At 38.0% G+C, this 26410-nt stretch overlaps 1 protein-coding gene across 2 annotated transcripts in view; it reads left to right on the plus strand.

Annotated features, from left to right (window-relative positions):
* The window catches only part of LOC121382534, a 94590-nt gene that overhangs the window by 49521 nt on the left and 18659 nt on the right, over positions 1-26410 (plus strand). For both annotated transcript variants that reach the window (XM_041511992.1, XM_041511993.1), the window contains exons 16-20: positions 3523-3587; positions 3970-4094; positions 4680-4774; positions 8528-8740; positions 14168-14280. In XM_041511992.1, coding sequence (XP_041367926.1) covers positions 3523-3587; positions 3970-4094; positions 4680-4774; positions 8528-8740; positions 14168-14280 — 611 coding nt within the window. The remainder of the gene's footprint in view (positions 1-3522; positions 3588-3969; positions 4095-4679; positions 4775-8527; positions 8741-14167; positions 14281-26410) is intronic.

Below are 26410 nucleotides of genomic sequence, written 5' to 3' on the forward strand. Positions count from 1 at the left end.
CGAACACAAACACACACAGACGCACACAGACACAAACACACAAACACACACACACACACACACAATCAGACCTCATTAAAACAACAGACCCTAAATTGTCGAGAACAAACGTACATCACCGTTGTCTGTTCATTATACCGGAATTCACACCTGCCAAATGTAACTAAATGTGCTACGGAGACACTACAGAATTGACGTATGCATGCATCATCATAAAACAAAAAACCGCTTACTAGAGCAACTTTACATAGTCCAGCGTTCTGAAAATGAGAGAGAGAGAGAGAGAGAGAGAGAGAGAGAGAGAGAGAGAGAGAGAGAGAGAGAGAGAGAGAGAGAGAGAGAGAGAGAGAGAGGGGGGGGGGGGGATGAAATGAGGAAGGGACATATCACACAAATATACCAGTGATCAAAACATTTTTGTGAAAGTAGAACCTGGATATCGTCATTTGGGTTGAGTACTGAGAAATACGTTGATTATAAGATAAATACGACGACGTATCAATATAAGTGAAAATCAACGTTAATATATCACCAAAACTGGGACATAACCAAATATGCATGCATCCATCTGTCCATCAGAGGCGTGACGTAGCCCAGTGGTAAATAGCTCGCCTGATGTGTGTGTGTGTGTTTGTGTGTGTGTGTGTGTGTTTGTGTGTTTGTGTGTTGAAGTTCAAGTTTGTTTAACGACACGACTAGGGCACATTGATTTATTAAACATCAGTTATTGGATATCAAACAATTGATTATTTTTACTTTAGTAAAAAGGGATCTTTTATATGCACCATCAAAAAAAGAAAGAAAATGGTCTGTATCGCGTTTTGCTCCTGAACTCTTCATATAGACATGTATTACAAACAATCGTGAACATACCGAAATATTGCTCCTGAACATACCGTAATCGTGAACATACCGAAATATTGCTCTTGTAACTTTGATATAGCACCTTTAAACGAGATGTTTTTAAAATATTGATTTAAATATTAAATATTTTATTACAGTTCAAATGTGTTGTGTAGATGTGAGTGGGTGTACTTTGTCAGATTTAATATAATGCATTTATCATCTCTGAAGACACAAACGTTGCAATCAGTATCGTATTTCGTTTGATTGTATTGTATTGTACTGTCTATATGTGTGTGGTGGTTGTGCGTAAGTTATAATTAACATGGTTTTTGTAGTCAAAGACAAAATATTTCGACGAAATAAAATGTGTTATATTTGTAGAAACACTGTTTTTAATGACTGAAATTAGTTTTGCCCTCTCAACCATGCAATAATAAAACAAAAAGTTAACTATAACAAATGCGAAAAAAGAAAGAAAAGGAAACAGATTGAAAAACCGTCATGTGCTTTCTGCTTTCAAAAGGGAATGGGATGAGACAGAACTAACAGCATTTTAGGCATCAACGAACTTACTTTTTGTTTATAGGGTAAAAGCCCTCTAACTTCTAAATATGTGTATATATATATATATATATATATATATATATATAGAGAGAGAGAGAGAGAGAGAGAGAGAGAGAGAGAGAGAGAGAGAGAGAGAGAGAGAGAGAGAGAGAGAGAGAGAGAGAGAGAGAGACAGAGACAGAGAGAGAGAGAGAGACGCCTGTCCTAGCAGCCAGGTTTATGGCCACCCCCCCCCCCCCCCCCCCAAACAAAAAAAGAGACAAAAAAAACAACAACAAAAAACGATGTTTAATGTAAAAGCACTCGTAATAAGAAGTCATCTGTCTAACGCGGGCAGCGGCTACCTAAGTCAGATCACAAATCGTTAAAATACCTGTATTAAGCGGCTACAGTAAACCTTTACTATTCTATAAAAGGGATATTTTATCAACAGCGACAAGTTGCAGCAAATAATCGATCTTCACACCTTCAGGAATACTATATAGTTCCTACATCTCTACTGCATATCAGTTAACAAAGTTTGACTCTGGAACGCATCTAATTGCCTATGGGTAGGCTAAGCTTGACGTTTGTAGATTCACTTCCTATGACAATACACTGCATGAAATAGGACGTAAATAATTAAATGGAAACAAACAAAATATACACACACACACACACGCACACACACACATACATACATATATATATATATATATATATATCCTCGTTTAATCCAAAACCGTACGTTTAAGAGCAAATGACTGGTGTGCATGCTCAGTCATGTCAGACTATCAATTTAACGACATTAATGTTTACCTTGTTCAATTTAGAAATAAATGTATAAACAGTTAAGTACATACTCACATGTTATCTCTGTTCCATCAAGAATTGCACTAGGTGGTAAGAAAACGTCATTTTAAAAGCATTATCGAAAAACGTACTATGACGTTATCAACGTAATGGCAACAACACAAAAATAATTTCCACGGTACACATTAACTGTAATAATACATTTCATTGTGCATAAAACTTATTCTTACCTTTTTTCCACATTTTTAAGGAAATTTGTTTTAAGTGTACTTCCTTAAAGGGAGGGTCAACTCAAACAAGAACCTTATGTGTTGGAAAGATGCATACCCGTACCACCAACACATACTGACACTTTATCAAATGAAAAACGCGTAATTTTAGAGTTAATAAAAAAAAAACATGATTATTCCTGCTAACTGGGGGCAGCCATTTTGTTTCGTTTTTGTGACGTCCGGTGGTATAGCTTGGGGCGAAGTGACGTCAACTCCGTCAAACTCTATGCACAGAACAAATAAATATATTTCAATTTGCATCAATAGAACGAAATGAAGTTATAGTATTTTTCTCTTTTAAAAAATCCAAAGAAAAAATGCATATTATTAGGCCTATTGGTAGGGTACGTTCGAGCAAAAACTACCCCATGATAACCAAGTGATAATTTTATTTTCTTTGGGACTACGTAATTTGTCAGTTTTGTGATTTTAGATGGGAAAGTCTACTTAATCGAGGGTTTTACAGAATTACTCACAGTAATAAAGCAGGACGGCTGATAATGTTCATTACGATTTGAGGGGTGTCCGCACGGTTATCACACAATACCCTGTGATCTTAATAAAAGAGGTACGTCTTTTTAGTGTGTCTGGGGACCGTCTAAATATACACCAATCAGGAACCACAGGTACAGGCCACGGAAAGAAAAGACCAATTAACCAAGAAAACACTCCGATTATTATTTCAGTACATGGGTTAATTTATGTACAAAACATAATACACTTTGACAATGGTGGTTTATTTTGTATACTTTATATATATAATATATACTTGTTGCTGGCTTACTGGGATGGATATTATTACAGAACATTGCGATGCATCCGCAAACATCAGGTATGTTTTGTTTCTTCAGCTCGAAGACTAATTTCTGATGTGATGTATTACGTAACCACCAGCTCATATTCACTGAGATGGCCCATTATATATATATATATTTTTTTTTTTTTTTTTTTAAAGCCTTCCTCAAATTTACTGTTGATGCTAACTGAATGTATGTTATTTGCATGCGATATAATTAATTAAATTAACTTTTGTTCTCTCGCATTTTAGATCCCATGAAGAAGTGTTCATCTTTAGCTGATATAAATGTTCCTGGAAACTTCAAAGAAATTGAAGTAAGTATTCTGAACTGTTTACATATCACAACTTCTAAGATACCTTAAGGCATGCTTATTATGTGCAGATTTCAAACACCACCATATCATTCTAAAAGAAGTTGTTCCATCAGGGTCCAAGTAGGTGATTAAAAAAATCAGTCTCCTGAATTCAGAGGATTGATTTCTTGATCATCCCAATCTGCTCGATTAGGCCAACTTGAGAAAATGTAGAACCATTTTTCTAAAACAAACCAAACCATTCCATCCTACAAGCTTTCTTGGTTACCCCATTACACATATTTCACCCACTTCACTTTTTATATCTCATCTGCGAAATGTTTTATAGGAGAGTGAAATGGAATATGATACGGCTTGTGATAGTTTGGTAATTTTATTACAGATTCTAGGACATTGGGTTGGGGCTGCTTTCTTGGACCTAAATACCCCAGAAAGAGGTCGCTATGGGTTGACAATCACTGTGTCAAGAAACACTCCGACTTCTCTTAAAATGGTCATAAACTGGAGGTAAGTTTGTCTGTGTATTAATTATAATTTACAAATACCTGAACTGCTTTTTTGACTAACAGAAGCAAAAGTAAAAAAAAAAAACCATCACGACCTCAAGCACTACAATTTAACCCAGGTTATCCGTCGAAACGAGAACATAAAAGCTGAATTAAAAATAACCTGGGTTGAATTTAACTCTGTAGATAGGCCTTATGTCTGAAAAAGGCTTTCACGGGGAAATATTAATGGGTTTTTTTTCAAAGATTTGGGGTAACAAAATCATTGTCATTGTTCTACCTAAACTAACTTGCTTTATAAATTAATTTCATGTTCCAACAAGGAAAAAAACAGTACTCTCGATGATATAAGACATATTCATCCTTTGATAGACATATGTCATGAATGAAAAGTTTATTTGTTGACCTGAACATGCAAACACAACCATTTAAAATATGTGTTCATTAATTTTATAAGAAGTTTTATTTCTAAACATTTATTGACATATATATATGAAAATACCACAATACCATGTTTCCCTGACCCTGAATTACTAATAACAAGTGAAAAACGTATTACAATTATACTCAACTTTTAACACTACAGAAATGAGCCTCAACAGACCGTTATATTAAAACAGCGATGCAGAGGATATGGGGACTACATCAGTACTTATTCATCTTCAACAATGCAACAGTGGAGTGAGTGTTTCACACTTACACAACCTGTCCTTCATTGATTAGTTTATATTCAATATAGAATATTATGTACATCATTGCCTGTACTAAAACAATCTGCAGTTAGAAATTAATGTTCTTTTTAATTTAACCTGACCTCTCACTAATTATCTGTTCCGAGCCTAGCCTATCTGTTCTGGACACATGATATCTACTTTCTCATTTGTCTTTCACTTCTGTGGTTCAGGCATCGTTTTATTTCCTCTGCTTAATCAAATTCATCTTTGGTTGGGTAATGGTTGTGTGGCATTTTATAGTGTAGTTTTTGTTTTACGACAATAGTTTTCACTCTGTTGTTGGTTATTTTTCAGATTTTCCATAATTTATAATGTATTTTTTCACTTGAAAATGTTAGTCAAGTTTTATTACAGTCTGACATTGGTTTCTGCCATATTGTATCATGTTTTTGTTTTGCTAATCAGAAGGCTTTTTAATAACAATTATGTTTTGATTTCTTCTTCTTTTTTTTGAGTCTACTGAAACGAAATGAGTTTGCTCTAAATGCAAAAATATTTTGGTGGTGAAAGACCTGCGAAGTGTATATCCCAGGAGATGTCTGATAGACTTTGAAGAATATCATAAGATGCTTTCAGTAAGGGAACAGTGCCATTCGGATCATGCATCTATTACTTTATTGTCCAGATCAGATGAACCGAACTTATATGATTCCTTGGTGACCGTGATTAAGGAAATGCGTCCTTCTTATATTATAGAGACTGTGAAATGGGTCGGTATAGATCAAGCTTGGTAGTTGTGCTGAAGATCACTTAGCTTGTACATGGCTTTTGTCAGATTTCTGCAATAACCTCACGGCACCGGACTTATCCATGGATACTAATGAACCAAAACAGATGTCAATGTGGTAATGTCTGGATTTTATTTATGAGGTTTTCCAGTCGCTGCCTAGGTCACCTGCCTCAATCAAGAAGGGGCCAAGTTATCAAGTCACTAGTCACTGGCCAACTGGTATTGAACGTTCCTGGGGATTTGGATGCAGTTTTTAAGAACTCAGAATCTGCAGTAAAATTCCATATTGTTCTTCCTCAATTTATTACGTTTTTAACATGAATTTTAAAGACATAGCTTCAGTTCTGTTGAGGCACTTGGGGAAACAATTGCATTGGGTTGAAATGTCTGACAAGATTGCTGTGTCTGTGGATTGTACGATGCAGGGGATGTTGTACGTTTTATCCTATTTGGATGCGTTTCTGGCAGTCATCAGGAACCAAGTGAAGATTTCAAGGTTGCTTCACCATATGGCTGGTATGTCAATATTTATGATGTTGGCCTCTACTGTTCTGTCCTCACCCTCCCACCCCCAAAAAAAAATTAAAAAGAAAAAAAAAACTTCGTTGGAGATTGGTGGAATTGGAAAATTTATCTTTTGATACTGTGCATCTCTGTGAAGTTTTGTGTCAGCCATGGAGTTCTTCAAGTTTATTCACAGGTAGTGTGTCGATGGTCATTGATGATCATGAGAGGCTTTACAATGTATGACTATGTTGGAGTCAGATAAGCGTAAAGGTTCATTTCAGCCCTTTGGTCAAGCAAATATATTGAAGCCTTCTGGTTAATTTTGTAGCTACGGGAACTGAAACCAATTTACTTCTGACACTAAGTCTTCTGGGCCCGGTAAAAAGTATTTAAGTCAAAGCATTTAAACAATGACTGCAGCTACTAAATCGAGGATTGCTCAAATTGCCATGAATGTGTTTAGTGATTTGAATTTAATACTTCTGAAGTTTCCAACTATGGATGAAATATCTGTTGCCAGAAGATGTCTTCTCTGTTACTGGAAAAAATAGGAGTGTCGATCCCGGGATCACACATGATCTCTGTTTTACTTTCCAAGGGAGCCATCAGGAAGGTAACCCATAAAGACTTAACGCCAGGATTTTACTCAGAAATCTTTCTGGTTTAAAAAAACAACAATTCACATTGCTTAATTAATCATCGGATATTGGATGGGAAACATTTCGTAATTCTGACTCGTAGTCATCGGAGGAAACCCGCTATATTTTTCCATTAGCAGCAAGGGATCTTTCATATGCATTTTCCCCACAGACAGCAAAGCATATACCATGGCCTTTGACCAGTTGTGGTACACTGGATGGAACGAGACCCCCCCCCCCCCCCCCCCAGTTAGGTGAATGGATCCTGCGACTCGAGCACCTCAGGTGGGCACTCAACAGATTGAGGTAATTCCCATCCATATAAAAAGATATATGCCCGAAATATTGACAACCTAGCTTTGAAATTTCACTTTCTGAACGACTTTTAACCTGACCTACTGTTCTGTCGAATATCTTAGGCAGAATCTCCTTGCAGCCGTTTCAAGTGGAGCTGTGGTTGGCAGACAGAAAGCTGTTACACATCAATGTATTAGAACCGCAAGCTGTCCTCGGCAAATATCAACAGATTGGGTGGAGTCACTCCAGTTCCCACTTGGAAGTCACACTTCACCTATATCAGTTGATGAACATAATACCATTGAATATCCTAGCCACATATTCTAGGGGCGTCCAACGTGTTGCCTGTCACACCATCCAGGCTAATGTTACATAAGACATGGAGTGGTTGTTGATTCTGGAGGTGTTCCATTGGGTTTGTCAATAACTTTGAACTCTGAATATAGATTTATTCATCCAAAGATCAATCACCAGTTGCAATTTACAGTCCAGACACAGCGATTTACGATCTTGATCATCTTGCCATAAGCTGCGATGATTTCAATAAATGCACCTTCCCACATTTGAGTATGATATCGAGGGTGCTTCAGAAATTATGTTGGCATCAGTGGCCAAATCAGCTCTGGTTTCCAGATCTGTTAAGCCTTGCAGATCTAGATCTGTTACTATTACTGGATTTGAAAAGACTCCTTGTACACATACGGTCCTGACAACACCATCCAATTGTAGACATGATTTTATTATTGAGGAAGAACCAGCTGCTACGTCAGTGTTCAATCCATGTCGTTGATTCTGGGTACAGACGATTCCAAGGATTTATCTTTTTGTCTGGTGCATGCCTAGACGTTTTATGTGAATAGAACTAGAACTTTAAGAAGACATTACACGGGCATAAAGAGGACATAAAGAGAACATTTCCAACAACACTGTGTCGAAGTGGATTCGTGGATAATTTTTTTATTTATTATTATTTTTATTTTTTTGCAATGTTTAACCTATCTAGAGTTCTGTCCCTTGCTGCTTTCGTACTCCAGACCATTACGCTTGAGGAAGTAGATGACGTGACTTGAGTAGCTGGGAAGGCTCACTGGAAGATTCTAGTGAGTTTCATTAGTGTTGGGATGTTCGGACCAGTCAACTGAAATAGAGGAATATGCAATTAGTGAGTGGTCAGGTTAATAAAATAAGTTTTCTCCATTCTTAAAAGCCCATACTGTTTCTGAATGCTTTGTCTAGTTTTGGTTTTGTAATTTTGACTTTCAAGGATTCAACAGATGTGTGTACATAAGTAAATGTCATTCAAAACTTAATGCAGAGAAATGGTAAATTAATATATGTTTCAATGTGCATAACTTTGAAAGCATTTGAATGCTATTTTTTTTATTTAATGAAATAGTAGATTAAAATGTTATTCAAATGCTGATGGAAGTTTGCAACATTCATTTACACTAGATTATTTTAGCAGGACACCCTGTAGTATTTTTTCCCATAAAACCGTATTGATGAAATATATTATCAACATTAACAGGTAAAGTTAAAATTCTCAAGACCAATGCGAATGATGTTCTTGTGTATTGGTGCACAAAGGAGCTAGATGGCTTCTGTTTGGCATCGGGTGCTCGGGTTGATGTGCTCACTCGTTCAAGCATTTACAACAAGGAGGAACTGAATGCACTTACAGGTTCAATAGGAGATGACTGCTTTCCATCTGCACGTTTTTTAAAACCAATTGACACTGAAGGTAATTAAATATTTAAATATTATCATATACTCCTTGAATTCCAAGAATAAAAAAAAAAAAAGTTGAATTTTATTAGTTGCTATTTTGTTTGCTTTGGGAAAAAAAAGAAGCCATTTCAAGTGTAAAATCACGGATAATAAGATTTAAGTACCTGTATTGATTAAAATAACATAAGCAGTGATCTTAATGGTTGTCACCATTCATAGTCCTGATTGGTTAGATTTCAATACAACTTGGGATGTTTCCAACATACTGGGACAAATATCAGATTTAATTGTTTTCTATATACACCCATGTGGGAGAGCACATATTGTAGATCAGTTTTGTTGCTAACATGTGTTAGAGATCACATTAGAGACCCATGATTGGTTGCTCCATGTTCTTGACCCAGTAACTACAGACATACCATCCAGTAAAATAAGCAAGCCCAAACGTGATTGTTCTGTGACTTATAAAGTTTTTGTTATTTTTTGTTTTTCACTGCAGAATAGACAGTACAACAAACAAACACACACATATAATATATACATTACTGTACAGGGGTGGGGAACCTGTGCTCCCTTATTCGAGGACGAAAATGTTAGTTTTTTATGTACTAATATATAAATAAAGATTTAAAAAATATATATATTGCTTGTGGCTCACTGCTAAAGATTAGAGATTGTTCCCCCTCATTCCAGATATTATTCACACGAGCCTGCAATCCAAGTATGTTTACTTACCTTCATATTATAAAATGGATTACATATATTATAATAAAGAACCTTATTTATTGGTAGATAATGGATACTTTGTAATATGAGAGCACACAAAACATCGTAATTTGTTTTAATGTTCTGACATTGGATATACGAGGAGCGTTTCTGTATGAAAAGCGTAAATGTTTTTTAAATTAGTTTTCTTCACGAAATAAAAAGTAGTTTTTATCAACTAGATACTTGGCATTGGGATGGATAGTAACCTATGCGTTTTTTCGCTTTAAATGCTAACATTTTACTTGAATTTCACAAGGCCTGAAACGTTCGTTGTAATACCTTTAACTGTGAAATCTTATATAACAATAAGAATGGTTCGGCTGCGAGTTTTGTTTCCTGCAGTCTTGAGCACTTCCCCCTCAAAACTGATAAAAGTTTGTTCCCTAGTCGCGTAGAGTAAATTTCATGATGTATTAAGACCGTGTAACCAGGTTTTGGGAATTACTTTAGAATCTGTGTAACTGCCCATTGTTGGTTACTTTTAAGTTCTGCATTCTGCACTTACCTATACATCGTAAAGACTATCTCTCTGCATCATGTTAGAGCAAGATGGAATGCCATTCTCTAAGAGCTCTGATTCAGATTCATCTTTCTGTAGATAATAATCACTAATTTTTTATGCAAAGTACACCTTTCACTGCAAATCTTTTTCACCTATCTTCAACTGTTTATCTCTACATACATATTTGTATCTGTGTACAGTGTTCACGTCTGTACTGCCTGAGCACCAACAGCTTTCCAGTCTGAATCAGGCTCATGTGGTGTTCTCGCCTCTTTAAAGTTATCCAACATTATGTCAAATGCATGACTTTTCATGCAACAAGTTTCTACTAACGGACAATGGTCTATCAACAAACATTTCTGCAATAGTAGCCCCTAATTGCTAACGGAGTCTGACCACTAAATTGAACGTTATATACTAGGCTCTTCCTAAGTACTGAAACCACTGAAACCACTGAAACCAATAAAACCAATAAAACAAGAATACGTATATGCTTCTAACCATCAACGTTTCTTTATATCTTATTGTGTTGTTATCCTTATACATGGTAGTAACCACCCTAAAGAAAACGGTGTGGCAGTTGGAAAAAAGAATCAGGCTACAGGTATAGGGTTTCTGCCTGAGGATACGAAGGGTAAAATTGTACACCCTAAAATCTTGGAAATTAATGGATATGTTTTGTTTAATTTTCAGAAAGATTATAGTAAATACTCTTTAAAGGTCTACATTTATCAAAAACGTAATTCACTATTGTTTGGTATCAACGTATACCTTTTACAATATATATGAAGTATCAATAAAAAAATTTTTTTTAAATGTACCCGTTTTCAATATATTCACAATAAAAAGTCGCGTTTTTCCCATCGCTTGCCAAAAAGCCTTTAAGTCAAGTCACGTGACCCAGTGACGTGCTAACCGGTATAACATGAACGAGTGATTCGCAGCCTTTGGGTCATTTTACATGGAAGTGGAACACGTGTATTTTTAAAACGCGAAAATGTTATTCTATTGAATTGAATTTTATGTTTGGAATATTATTTTGAAGATATCTTTCAAATGTGAAACATGGTGAACATTGTTTGGTGTATGGATGTACAAAAGCTGCAGTTAAAGGCAAAAGAAGTTTGCATATTTTTCCGAAAGACAAACCGACATTGTTTGCACGGAAGCAGTTCTTAAACCGAACACGTGCGTATTGGAAAGGACTGTCAAGATGGGATTCGATTTGCAGTGACCACTTCACACCTGGGGATTACAACAATTATCTAAGATGGTCGATGGGAATGGCACCAAAACTTTTGTTAAAGAATTTGTCTGTATCCCCCATGTTCAGCCTATTTTAAGCCCGTCGCCCGGAGACAAAAACAAAGCCTGAATGTTAATGCCGAGGTGTACATTGTTCATATTTGGCACAAAGATACACCTCAACACGATATGTTAAAAAAGTAAATGTAGGAAAAATATTTTGTAGAAAAAAATCGCATTTTTCATGTTCGGGCTGTACATAACGATATCCCGAACATCGCCCGAAGACAAAAACAGAATAAATTAATTTTTAACGACACCCCAACATGAAAAATACATCGGCTGTTGGGTGTCAAACTAACAGATAGGCCTACCGGATGTTAATGTGACTTTTTCTAAAAAATATTTTTCCTACATTTATTGTTTTAACATACACAGTCAGACCTCGTTACAACGACTGTCGTTACTGCGACATTTACACCATCCGACCACAAATTGTCGGGAACAAAAGTACATAAGTGTTATTCTGATCATTACAACGGAATTCACACCTTCCGACACCGACAGAGCAAATTAGGAACAAACGTGTATCCGACATCTGAAAACACCTCTTTACAACGACAGTACATAATCACAGATACCGTAGCATATTGGCAGTACACACAACCACTTAGATTCCTTGATCTCGTAGTGAACCGACTGTGTCACATGCTGTCCGAGCTACCGATGTCTGCGAAATCTGTAGATGATGATGATGATAACTAGTTTAATGTGCCCATATACCACTAGGGTTTCAAACACGCCCATCCCGAGTCCGACCTCCGATAAGATCGACAGTCAGACGGAAAAATTACGTGGAGGCAAGGAATCTCGCTAAAAAAGAATCCAACCTGGTGGTGAAGGCTGTCGAAACAAGAAGCGTTCCAGCGTTCAATCAGTTCTAATGGCCGCATACATCCCAGTAGAAAACTTCATTTCGCTGATAAAAACAACGAAATGAAGGACCCCTAAGTCGAGCACACGAAAGCACGTACAGTGTGCACAAGCGAAACAAACACGTTTTACCGCATGGAGCTCCAGACTGGGAATGCGGCATGTTGCTTGTTTTTAATACGGACATTTTACGTTTCACTGATTTTAGTACAATGAGCACTGGCTGTGGCTATTGCTATGGATCAGACGACAAAAACACAGGTAAAACCTCTATTTACATTGAAGTATAGAAACAAACCCAGGTTATACTCTTCAAAATTAATACATATTCTATAGTATTATACAGATTTGGACGTATATTTACAGAAAATGTGCATAATAAATCATATTAATATTAAATCTGTAGACATGTATTGCTTTTGCAAATAAGCCTTTAGTTAACCAATTAAAGGATTAACTTCCAACAATAAAATCTTCTATTTTCATATTTTGTAAACGAAACGGGTATCAATCGTAGATGTCTGTAACCAAGTAATGATTAGACTGACGATGAATGCGCCTTGTTTAATATATTTAATGATGATTTTTTAAAACATATTTAATGTATGTACGTGTATTTGTTGTTTTTAATAATAATTGCAATACATTAATTATTTAACTGCTATCCAGTCTTCAGATAATATTAATTAGTATTTTTTTCTAAAATATATTTTTCCTACATTTATTTTTTTAACATATATAAATGCATCGTGTTAGGTGTATCTTTGTGCCAAATATGAACAATGTACACCTCGGCATTAACATTCGGGCTTTGTTTTTGCATTTCCTGGCGACGTCCGGGCTCCGTGCTGCAAATAGGCTGACCGCATTTGGCTTGATGGATCATCGTCGGTGTACTACGGTTCAAACTGATATGGAAGTACCCCTAACGGATTTTCTCCTTCTTCCTCACCAATCGAGGTAGCATTAGAATAAATAGACAAATGCGACCAGTCCGAAATGTCCAAATTAACATCCGATAAGAATGAGCTATTTTCCGAAGAATCATCACATGCTGTCGCCATGCTAACCTACTAATGAATGAGTGGAATTCACCTGATGCTACGTCACATGTCAGATGCGGGTCAAGTCGACTGGATCAGTGTTTTTTCCCCCAAGCCTTTTACAAAAAGTCGCTCTATTAATAATTGGGGTGGTATTTTTTTTTTTTATGGTTAATAATGTAATCTTTATGTATTTTTTTTCATATACTGTGTATTAATAATGTGCCATGATTGTGGACCTTTAAAAATTGTAAATGTATATGAAATAGAGTATCCAATTGCAAAACATTTATTTAGCTAGTAGGGGTAGTTATGATCTGTTTTAATTTTAATTATTAATTATTTTCTGACAAAGCCTGAGGTAAACAAAAAAGGGGTCTTTTAACCTAAACATGGTACTGGGTTTTCGTACTTTCAAGGTTTTCAATATACCTCTTTACCCATGATAGACACGACCCTGTAAGTAGTAATGGCCAATACAAATGGATGATAATAAAGTCGTATGTACTAACAAAAACATCTAACTCAGTTTCCTTCCCATTACAGAAATTATATACTTCTATTAAAACCTGTGTGGCTACATACATGGATAAGAAAAATACCCAATTACAGTTCATGTCGACAAAACATACGTTTTGATTTATGAAGAAAATTGTAAGTTTTAATCAGTTTCTTATGTGCTTACTTCATTTGATGGTATGGCCGTTGTGACCATGCCATCACCTTGGTGCAGCCAGCCATATGTCTATATATCGATAAAACATGTTTTGGAATCTGTTTTCATGAATAATGAATGGTGTTCTCATCAACAGGTGTGTACGAAAAATATTAAATTGATGATTAGTTCATATGATTATACAGTTTGTTCTTGTATGACACATTAAACAGGAACCAAGAATGCTTGTAGATGTCTTTTATTATTTAGTCAGATGTTTCTATTTATTTTCAGAATACTACAGCAAGTTTATTGCAGAGGCTTCACTTGTATCTGGTGAATCTGTTCTGTCCGCTTCTCCGTGTACAGTGGACAACATCCCTACTATCAACATTGACACTGACAGAGTAAGTGTAACAACCTTCCTACTGTCCACATTGACACTAACAGAGTAAGTGTAACAACCTTCCTACTGTCCACATTGACACTAACAGAGTAAGTGTAACAACCTTCCTACTGTCCACATTGACACTAACAGAGTAAGTGTAACAACCTTCCTACTGTCCACATTGACACTAACAGAGTAAGTGTAACAACCTTCCTACTGTCCACATTGACACTAACAAAGTAAGTGTAACAACCTCCCTACTGTCCACATTGGCACTAACAGAGTAAGTGTAACAACCTCCCTACTGTCCACATTGATGCTGACAAAGTAAGTGTAACAACCTTCCTACTGTCCACATTGACACTAACAGAGTAAGTGTAACAACCTCCCTACTGTCCACATTGGCACTAACAGAGTAAGTGTAACAACCTCCCTACTGTCCACATTGATGCTGACAAAGTAAGTGTAACAACCTCCCTACTGTCCACATTGGCACTAACAGAGTAAGTGTAACAACCTCCCTACTGTCCACATTGATGCTGACAAAGTAAGTGTAACAACCTTCCTACTGTCCACATTGACTTTGACAAAGTAAGTGTAACAACCTTCCTACTGTCCACATTGACTTTGACAAAGTAAGTGTAACAACCTTCCTACTGTCCACATTGACTTTGACAAAGTAAGTGTAACAACCTCCCTACTGTCCACATTGACTGACTGTGTAACAACCTCCCTACTGTCCACATTGACTTTGACAAAGTAAGTGTAACAACCTTCCTACTGTCCACATTGACACTAACAGAGTAAGTGTAACTACTGTCCACATTGACACTAACAGAGTAAGTGTAACAACCTTCCTACTGTCCACATTGACTTTGACAAAGTAAGTGTAACAACCTTCCTACTGTCCACATTGACACTAACAGAGTAAGTGTAACAACCTTCCTACTGTCCACATTGACACTAACAGAGTAAGTGTAACAACCTCCCTACTGTCCACATTGACACTAACAGAGTAAGTGTAACAACCTTCCTACTGTCCACATTGACTTTGACAAAGTAAGTGTAACAACCTTCCTACTGTCCACATTGACACTGACAGAGTAAGTGTAACAACCTTCCTACTGTCCACATTGACACTAACAGAGTAAGTGTAACAACCTTCCTACTGTCCACATTGATGCTGACAAAGTAAGTGTAACAACCTTCCTACTGTCCACATTGGCACTAACAGAGAAAGTGTAACAACCTTCCTACTGTCCACACTGACTGTGACAAAGTAAGTGTAACAACCTTCCTACTGTCCACATTGACACTAACAGAGAAAGTGTAACAACCTTCCTACTGTCCACATTGACTGTGACAAAGTAAGTGTAACAACCTTCCTACTGTCCACACTGACTGTGACAAAGTAAGTGTAACAACCTTCCTACTGTCCACATTGACACTAACAGAGAAAGTGTAACAACCTTCCTACTGTCCACATTGACTGTGACAAAGTAAGTGTAACAACCTTCCTACTGTCCACACTGACTGTGACAAAGTAAGTGTAACAACCTTCCTACTGTCCACATTGGCACTAACAGAGAAAGTGTAACAACCTTCCTACTGTCCACACTGACTGTGACAAAGTAAGTGTAACAACCTTCCTACTGTCCACATTGACACTAACAGAGTAAGTGTAACAACCTTCCTACTGTCCACATTGACACTAACAGAGTAAGTGTAACAACCTTCCTACTGTCCACATTGACACTAACAGAGTAAGTGTAACAACCTTCCTACTGTCCACATTGACACTAACAGAGTAAGTGTAACAACCTTCCTACTGTCCACATTGACACTAACAGAGTAAGTGTAACAACCTTCCTACTGTCCACATTGACACTAACAGAGTAAGTGTAACAACCTTCCTACTGTCCACATTGACACTAACAGAGTAAGTGTAACAACCTTCCTACTGTCCACATTGATGCTGACAAAGTAAGTGTAAAACACCTTCCTACTGTCCACATTGATAGTGATAAAGTCATTCGAAAACACCTTCCTACTATCCATATTGACACAGACAGAGTAAGTGTAACAATATCCCTGCTGTTCACACTGACACTGACAATGTAAATGTAACACCATTCATTCTGTTCATATGTACGACAGAGTGAGCGTAAAACACCTTCCTACTGTCCACACTGACGTTGACAGAGTGAGTGTAAAGGTTCCATTAGACCAAATCAATTCCTATTGCCGATAATGTTAACGTTTACTAATAAAACTGATATAAGCAGCGTTTCAACACACCCAGGGAGTACAGCAATAGAAAGTGTGGCACCTCACATCTAATCTAGCTGCAAGAAAATGGGGGGTCACGTACCATTTAAGAGATTTAATTTATGTTTTTAATAGCAACCGTCATTTTTGCTGAAAATTGCAGTTCCATTTTTGGGGGTACCCAGCATTAGTTTCAACCTCTGGTATATACTGCATAACAACTGTATAAGAAATAAAAGTGTATTTATTTATTGTCAATGGATAATAGTATTTGCACAAATAGTCAATGTCACATATTACTACCAATCACACCCACAGCTGCTTTTACTCCGTAAATATTTGACGGTGCACGTCGAACTTTGACACAGTACTCTCTTCTTTGGTACTATGCAACCTATATCAAAAAAATATATTTTTCAAAAAGTGTCCAATTGGGTGTTTTCATGACTATCAGGATCTTCTGTGTTCTGATATGATGTGACAACATAATTGAAAGTGTTGTTCCTACAGTGCAACCTGATTTAATGTACACCTCAGGAAGCATCAGTGTTATGCAAAGTTGTATACAAATGCAATGTATCATATTTAAAACAAATAATAAATAAAAATACTACTCTTGAAGATACATACTATGGGTTGGTTGTGTATGCTTAGTTGTATATGTAGTGTGTGCATACATAGTCAGAGTCTCTCATTTCCAATAAATAATTACCTTAAAACTCATTTATTGCAGTGACCCTGTGTTTTGAAAGACTTTAATGGGCATATGATAAGAACTTCACTAGAAAAAAAGCATATTACATGTGGTATCTGAAATGAACACCACTGCATCCACAAATAGTAGTAAATTAATGTGGTACACATCATGGTGGGGTAAACACCCAAGGTATGGACTATGCTTGGATGTCAAGTCACTGAATGCAGTATTTTCAAACCCATCAGCCTAGTTGGTTTTTATATATGCATTATTAAATCCACTGACAGCTACCAATATATCTGTTGATATTTTATTAATAATCTCCAGTGATTGGTGCTTACAGACATGTATCATATCTAGAGTTATCATTAGGGTTTTACATCTTTATTTTTTATTTGTCATAAAAAAAGCACATTCAATCCATCAAAAGAGTGCGAAAGTCATTTTTCTTTAATTATTTTCTGTTTTAACTAAATATAATATTTATATCATATGCATTACTACAAGCTGTAATGTAACACATCATTTACGTAGTAATATTGGAAAATATAGCTTTACAAGTGTTGTAATAGTGGAAGATAATACTAACACACTCCTAGGTAGATTAACAAATGTGTCAAAATTGCTCTTGTACTTGGTATATACTTCAAATACCCTTTACTATATAAAACTCACTGAATATATGGACAAGATTTAATGAACTGACCTAAAGCTATCATTACCAAGCTTATAGTTGTGTACAAATAAAGAAGAGAATGCAAAATGGCTACACAGAACCCACTTTTGTAGATTTTAATGTTTTTGCCAAACTCACAAAAACAATTGTAAAAACTCCCATATTTGCCTAAAACATAATTCACCAACCTAAAAAGTATGCTAAAATTACAGCAGAAATCAGGTTATTTAAATATAGTCATTCCAGAGTCATTCAAATACACATTGTTAATGGAGATCTAAAAGCTTAACCTAATATCAGCTAACATTATTTTTTAACTAAAAATAAATTATTACTAATAGCTTATTTCATCTTGCCTAGACTTATTATCCTAAATAAGATTAGTGTTATATGACATGTCCATCACCTTGGATAAATAAGCTTTAAAATATTTTAAGTAAAAAATATGGGCCAAAATCTCCAATTGGTCAGCACAGACTTTTTTTCAAACTCTATTTTCAGCAGTGCACAGTAAATTAATGCCAAGGTCAAGGTCATTATGAACTCCCATGCCTGAGTGTAACCTAATTAAGCAATTATGACTGTCAAATAACAGTAAATGGCACACAATATAAAATAATGATAATATAGTGAATATATGCTATAGGTTCCATTAGACCAAATCAATTCCTATTGCCGATAATGTTAACGTTTACTAATAAAACTGATATAAGCAGCATTTCAACACACCCAGGAAGTACAGCAATAGAAAGTGTGGCACCTCACATCTAATCTAGCTGCAAGAAAATGGGGGGTCACGTACCATTTAAGAGATTTAATTTATGTTTTTAATAGCAACCGTAATTTTTGCTGAAAATTGCAGTTCCATTTTTGGGGGTACCCAGCATTAGTTTCAACCTCTGGTATATACTGCATAACAACTGTATAAGAAATAAAAGTGTATTTATTTATTGTCAATGGATAATAGTATTTGCACAAATAGTCAATGTCACATATTACTACCAATCACACCCACAGCTGCTTTTACTCCGTAAATATATAATTTGACGGTGCACGTCGAACTTTGACACTCTCTTCTTTGGTACTATGCAACCTAGCGTAAAACACCTTCCTACTGTCCACATTGACGTTGACAGAGTGAGCGTAAAACACCTTCCTACTGTCCACATTAACACTGACAGAGTGAGCGTAAAACACCTTCCTACTGTCCACATTGACACTGACAGAGTGAGTGTAAAACACGTTCCTACTGTCCACATTGACACTGACAGAGTGAGCGTAAAACACCTTCCTACTGTCCACATTGACGCTGACAGATTCAGAGTAAAACACCTTCCTACTGTCCACATTGACACTGACAGAGTGAGCGTAAAACACCTTCCTACTGTCCACATTGACGCTGACAGAGTGAGCATAAAACACCTTCCTACTGTCCACATTGACACTGACAGAGTGAGCGTAAAACATCTTCCTACTGTACACATTGACACTGACAGATTCAGAGTAAAACACCTTCCTACTGTCCACATTGACGCTGACAGAGTGAGCATAAAACACCTTCCTACTGTCCACATTGACGCTGACAGAGTGAGCATAAAACACCTTCCTACTGTCCACATTGACACTGACAGAGTGAGCGTAAAACACCTTCCTACTGTCCACATTGACGCTGACAGATTCAGAGTAAAACACCTTCCTACTGTCCACATTGACACTGACAGAGTGAGCGTAAAACACCTTCCTACTGTCCACATTGACACTGACAGAGTGAGCGTAAAACACCTTCCTACTGTCCACATTGACGCTGACAGATTCAGAGTAAAACACCTTCCTACTGTCCACATTGACACTGACAGAGTGAGCATAAAACACCTTCCTACTGTCCACATTGACGCTGACAGAGTGAGTGTAAAACACCTTCCTACTGTCCACATTGACGCTGACAGAGTGAGCGTAAAACACCTTCCTACTGTCCACATTGACACTGACAGAGTGAGCGTAAAACACCTTCCTACTGTCCACATTGACACTGACAGATTCAGAGTAAAACACCTTCCTACTGTCCACATTGACGCTGACAGAGTGAGCGTAAAACACCTTCCTACTGTCCACATTGACACTGACAGAGTGAGCGTAAAACACCTTCCTACTGTCCACATTGACGCTGACAGAGTGAGCGTAAAACACCTTCCTACTGTCCACATTGACGCTGACAGAGTGAGCGTAAAACACCTTCCTACTGTCCACATTGACACTGACAGAGTGAGCGTAAAACACCTTCCTACTGTCCACATTGACACTGACAGATTCAGAGTAAAACACCTTCCTACTGTCCACATTGACGCTGACAGAGTGAGCGTAAAACACCTTCCTACTGTCCACATTGACACTGACAGAGTGAGCATAAAACACCTTCCTACTGTCCACATTGACGCTGACAGATTCAGAGTAAAACACCTTCCTACTGTCCACATTGACGCTGACAGAGTGAGCGTAAAACACCTTCCTACTGTCCACATTGACACTGACAGAGTGAGCGTAAAACATCTTCCTACTGTCCACATTGACACTGACAGATTCAGAGTAAAACACCTTCCTACTGTCCACATTGACGCTGACAGAGTGAGCGTAAAACACCTTCCTACTGTCCACATTGACACTGACAGAGTGAGCGTAAAACACCTTCCTACTGTCCACATTGACGCTGACAGAGTGAGTGTAAAACACCTTCCTACTGTCCACATTGACACTGACAGAGTGAGTGTAAAACACCTTCCTACTGTCCACATTGACGCTGACAGAGTGAGCGTAAAACACCTTCCTACTGTCCACATTGACGCTGACAGATTCAGAGTAAAACACCTTCCTACTGTCCACATTGACACTGACAGAGTGAGCGTAAAACACCTTCCTACTGTCCACATTGACGCTGACAGAGTGAGCGTAAAACACCTTCCTACTGTCCACATTGACGCTGACAGATTCAGAGTAAAACACCTTCCTACTGTCCACATTGACACTGACAGAGTGAGTGTAAAACACCTTCCTACTGTCCACATTGACACTGACAGATTCAGAGTAAAACACCTTCCTACTGTCCACATTGACACTGACAGATTCAGAGTAAAACACCTTCCTACTGTCCACATTGACGCTGACAGAGTGAGCGTAAAACACCTTCCTACTGTCCACATTGACACTGACAGAGTGAGCGTAAAACACCTTCCTACTGTCCACATTGACGCTGACAGAGTGAGCGTAAAACACCTTCCTACTGTCCACATTGACACTGACAGAGTGAGCGTAAAACACCTTCCTACTGTCCACATTGACACTGACAGAGTGAGCGTAAAACACCTTCCTACTGTCCACATTGACACTGACAGAGTGAGCGTAAAACACCTTCCTACTGTCCACATTGACACTGACAGAGTGAGCGTAAAACACCTTCCTACTGTCCACATTGACACTGACAGAGTGAGCGTAAAACACCTTCCTACTGTCCACATTGACTTTTACAAAGTAAGTGTAACAACCTTCCTACTGTCCACATTGACACTGACAAAGTAAGTGTAACAACCTTCCTACCGTCCACATTGGCACTGACAAAGTAAGTGTAACAACCTTCCTACCGTCCACATTGACACTAACAGAGTAAGTGTAACAACCTTCCTACTGTCCACATTGACACTGACAAAGTAAGTGTAACCACCTTCCTACTGTCCACACTGACTGTGACAAAGTAAGTGTAACAACCTTCCTACTGTCCACACTGACTGTGACAAAGTAAGTGTAACAACCTTCCTACTGTCCACATTGACTTTGACAAAGTAAGTGTAACAACCTTCCTACTGTCCACATTGACTGTGACAAAGTAAGTGTAACAACCTTCCTACTGTCCACATTGACACTAACAGAGTAAGTGTAACAACCTTCCTACTGTCCACATTGACACTAACAGAGTAAGTGTAACAACCTTCCTACTGTCCACATTGACTTTGACAAAGTAAGTGTAACAACCTTCCTACTGTCCACATTGACACTAACAGAGAAAGTGTAACAACCTTCCTACTGTCCACATTGACTTTGACAAAGTAAGTGTAACAACCTTCCTACTGTCCACATTGACACTAACAGAGAAAGTGTAACAACCTTCCTACTGTCCACATTGACACTGACAAAGTAAGTGTAACAACCTTCCTACTGTCCACACTGACACTAACAGAGTAAGTGTAACAACCTTCCTACTGTCCACATTGACTTTGACAAAGTAAGTGTAACAACCTTCCTACTGTCCACACTGACACTAACAGAGTAAGTGTAACAACCTTCCTACTGTCCACATTGACACTAACAGAGAAAGTGTAACAACCTTCCTACTGTCCACATTGACTTTGACAAAGTAAGTGTAACAACCTTCCTACTGTCCACATTGGCACTGACAAAGTAAGTGTAACAACCTCCCTACTGTCCACATTGACACTAACAGAGAAAGTGTAACAACCTTCCTACTGTCCACATTGACACTAACAGAGTAAGTGTAACAACCTTCCTACTGTCCACATTGACACTAACAGAGAAAGTGTAACAACCTTCCTACTGTCCACATTGACACTAACAGAGTAAGTGTAACAACCTTCCTACTGTCCACATTGACTTTGACAAAGTAAGTGTAACAACCTTCCTACTGTCCACATTGACTTTGACAAAGTAAGTGTAACAACCTTCCTACTGTCCACATTGGCACTGACAGAGTAAGTGTAACAACCTCCCTACTGTCCACATTGACACTAACAGAGAAAGTGTAACAACCTTCCTACTGTCCACATTGACTTTGACAAAGTAAGTGTAACAACCTTCCTACTGTCCACACTGACACTAACAGAGTAAGTGTAACAACCTTCCTACTGTCCACATTGACTTTGACAAAGTAAGTGTAACAACCTTCCTACTGTCCACATTGGCACTGACAAAGTAAGTGTAACAACCTCCCTACTGTCCACATTGACACTGACAAAGTAAGTGTAACAACCTTCCTACTGTCCACATTGACACTGACAGAGTAAGTGTAACAACCTTCCTACTGTCCACATTGACACTGACAGAGTAAGTGTAACAACCTTCCTACTGTCCACATTGATTTTGACAAAGTAAGTGTAACTACCTTCCTACTGTCCACATTGACTTTGACAAAGTAAGTGTAAAACACCTTCCTACTGTCCACATTGGCACTGACAAAGTAAGTGTAACAACCTTCCTACTGTCCACATTGACACTGACAAAGTAAGTGTAAAACACCTTCCTGCTGTCCACATTGACACTGACAAAGTAAGTGTAACTACCTTCCTACTGTCCACATTGACACTGACAAAGTAAGTGTAAAACACCTTCCTACTGTCCACACTGACACTGACAAAGTAAGTGTAAAACACCTTCCTACTGTCCACACTGACACTGGCAGAGTAAGTGTAAAACACCTTCCTACTGTCCACAATGACACTGACAAAGTAAGTGTAAAACACCTTCCTACTGTCCACATTGACACTGACAAAGTAAGTGTAAAACACCTTCCTACTGTCCACATTGACACTGACAAAGTAAGTGTAAAACACCTTCCTACTGTCCACATTGACACTGACAGAGTAAGTGTAACCACCTTCCTACTGTCCACATTGACACTGACAGAGTAAGTGTAACCACCTTCCTACTGTCCACATTGACACTGACAGAGTAAGTGTAAAACACCTTCCTACTGTCCACATTGACACTGACAGAGTAAGTGTAACCACCTTCCTACTGTCCACATTGACACTGACAGAGTAAGTGTAAAACACCTTCCTACTGTCCACATTGACACTGACAGAGTAAGTGTAAAACACCTTCCTACTGTCCACATTGACACTGACAGAGTAAGTGTAAAACACCTTCCTACTGTCCACATTGACACTGACAAAGTAAGTGTAAAACACCTTCCTACTGTCCACATTGACACTGACAAAGTAAGTGTAAAACACCTTCCTACTGTCCACATTGACACTGACAAAGTAAGTGTAAAACACCTTCCTAACGTCCACATTGGCACTGACAAAGTAAGTGTAAAACACCTTCCTACTGTCCACATTGACACTGACAAAGTAAGTGTAAAACACCTTCCTACTGTCCACATTGATGCTGACAAAGTAAGTGTAACTACCTTCCTACTGTCCACATTGATGCTGACAAAGTAAGTGTAACTACCTTCCTACTGTCCACATTGATGCTCACAAAGTAAGTGTAACTACCTTCCTACTGTCCACATTGATGCTGACAAAGTAAGTGTAACAACCGTCCTACTGTACACACTGACACTGATAGAGTAAACGTAAAAAGCCTTCCTACTGTACACACTAGTACTGACAGGTTAAGTGTAACTACCGTCCTACTGTCCATACTGACACTGACAGTAAATGTAAAAACCCTTCCTACTGTACGCACTAGTACTGAGAGGTTAAGTGTAACTACCGTCCTACTGTACACACTGACACTGACAGAGTAAATGTAAAAACCCTTCCTACTGTGCACACTAGTACTGACAGGTTACGTGTAACTACCGTCCTACTGTCCATACTGACACTGACAGAGTAAATGTAAAAACCCTTCCTACTGTGCACACTAGTACTGACAGGTTAAGTGTAACTACCGTCCTACTGTACACACTGACACTGACAGAGTAAATGTAAAAACCCTTCCTACTGTGCACACTAGTACTGACAGGTTAAGTGTAACTATCGTCCTACTGTCCATACTGACACTGACAGAGTAAATGTAAAAACCCTTCCTACTGTGCACACTAGTACTGACAGGTTAAGTGTAACTACCGTCCTACTGTACACACTGACACTGACAGAGTAAATGTAAAAACCCTTCCTACTGTACACACTAGTACTGACAGGTTAAGTGTAACTACCGTCCTACTGTCCATACTGACACTGACAGAGTAAATGTAAAAACCCTTCCTACTGTGCACACTAGTACTGACAGGTTAAGTGTAACTACCGTCCTACTGTTCATACTGACACTGACAGAGTAAATGTAAAAACCCTTCCTACTGTGCACACTAGTACTGACAGGTTAAGTGTAACTACCGTCCTACTGTACACACTGACACTGACAGAGTAAATGTAAAAACCCTTCCTACTGTGCACACTAGTACTGACAGGTTAAGTGTAACTACTGTCCTACTGTACACACTGACACTGACAGAGTAAATGTAAAAACCCTTCCTACTGTGCACACTAGTACTGACAGGTTAAGTGTAACTACCGTCCTACTGTACACACTGACACTGACAGAGTAAATGTAAAAACCCTTCCTACTGTACACACTAGTACTGACAGGTTACGTGTAACTACCGTCCTACTGTCCATACTGACACTGACAGAGTAAATGTGAAAACACTTCTACTGTGCACACTAGTACTGACAGCTTAAGTGTAACTACCGTCCTACTGTACACACTGACACTGACAGAGTAAATGTAAAAACCCTTCCTACTGTACACACTAGTACTGACAGGTTAAGTGTAACTACCGTCCTACTGTCCATACTGACACTGACAGAGTAAATGTAAAAACCCTTCCTACTGTGCACACTAGTACTGACAGGTTAAGTGTAACTACCGTCCTACTGTACACACTGACACTGACAGAGTAAATGTAAAAACCCTTCCTACTGTACACACTAGTACTGACAGGTTAAGTGTAACTACCGTCCTATACTGTCCATACTGACACTGACAGAGTAAATGTAAAAACCCTTCCTACTGTACACACTAGTACTGACAGGTTAAGTGTAACTACCGTCCTACTGTCCACACTGACACTGACAGAGTAAATGTAAAAACCCTTCCTACTGTGCATACTAGTACTGACAGGTTAAGTGTAACTACCTTCCTACTGTCCACACTGACACTGACAGAGTAAATGTAAAAACCCTTCCTACTGTACACACTAGTACTGACAGGTTAAGTGTAACTACCGTCCTACTGTACACACTGACACTGACAGAGTAAATGTAAAAACCCTTCCTACTGTACACACTAGTACTGACAGGTTAAGTGTAACTACCTTCCTACTGTCCACACTGACACTGACAGAGTAAATGTAAAAACCCTTCCTACTGTACACACTAGTACTGACAGGTTAAGTGTAACTACCGTCCTACTGCCCATACTGACACTGACAGAGTAAATGTAAAAACCCTTCCTACTGTACACACTAGTACTGACAGGTTAAGTGTAACTACCTTCCTACTGTCCACACTGACACTGACAGAGTAAATGTAAAAACCCTTCCTACTGTACACACTAGTACTGACAGGTTAAGTGTAACTACCGTCCTACTGCCCATACTGACACTGACAGAGTAAATGTAAAAACACTTCCTACTGTACACACTAGTACTGACAGGTTACGTGTAACTACCTTCCTACTGTCCACACTGACACTGACAGAGTAAATGTAAAAACCCTT

Source organism: Gigantopelta aegis, chromosome 10, assembly GCF_016097555.1.
Source record: "Gigantopelta aegis isolate Gae_Host chromosome 10, Gae_host_genome, whole genome shotgun sequence".
In the NCBI taxonomy this organism is placed as follows: Eukaryota; Metazoa; Mollusca; class Gastropoda; order Neomphalida; family Peltospiridae; genus Gigantopelta; species Gigantopelta aegis.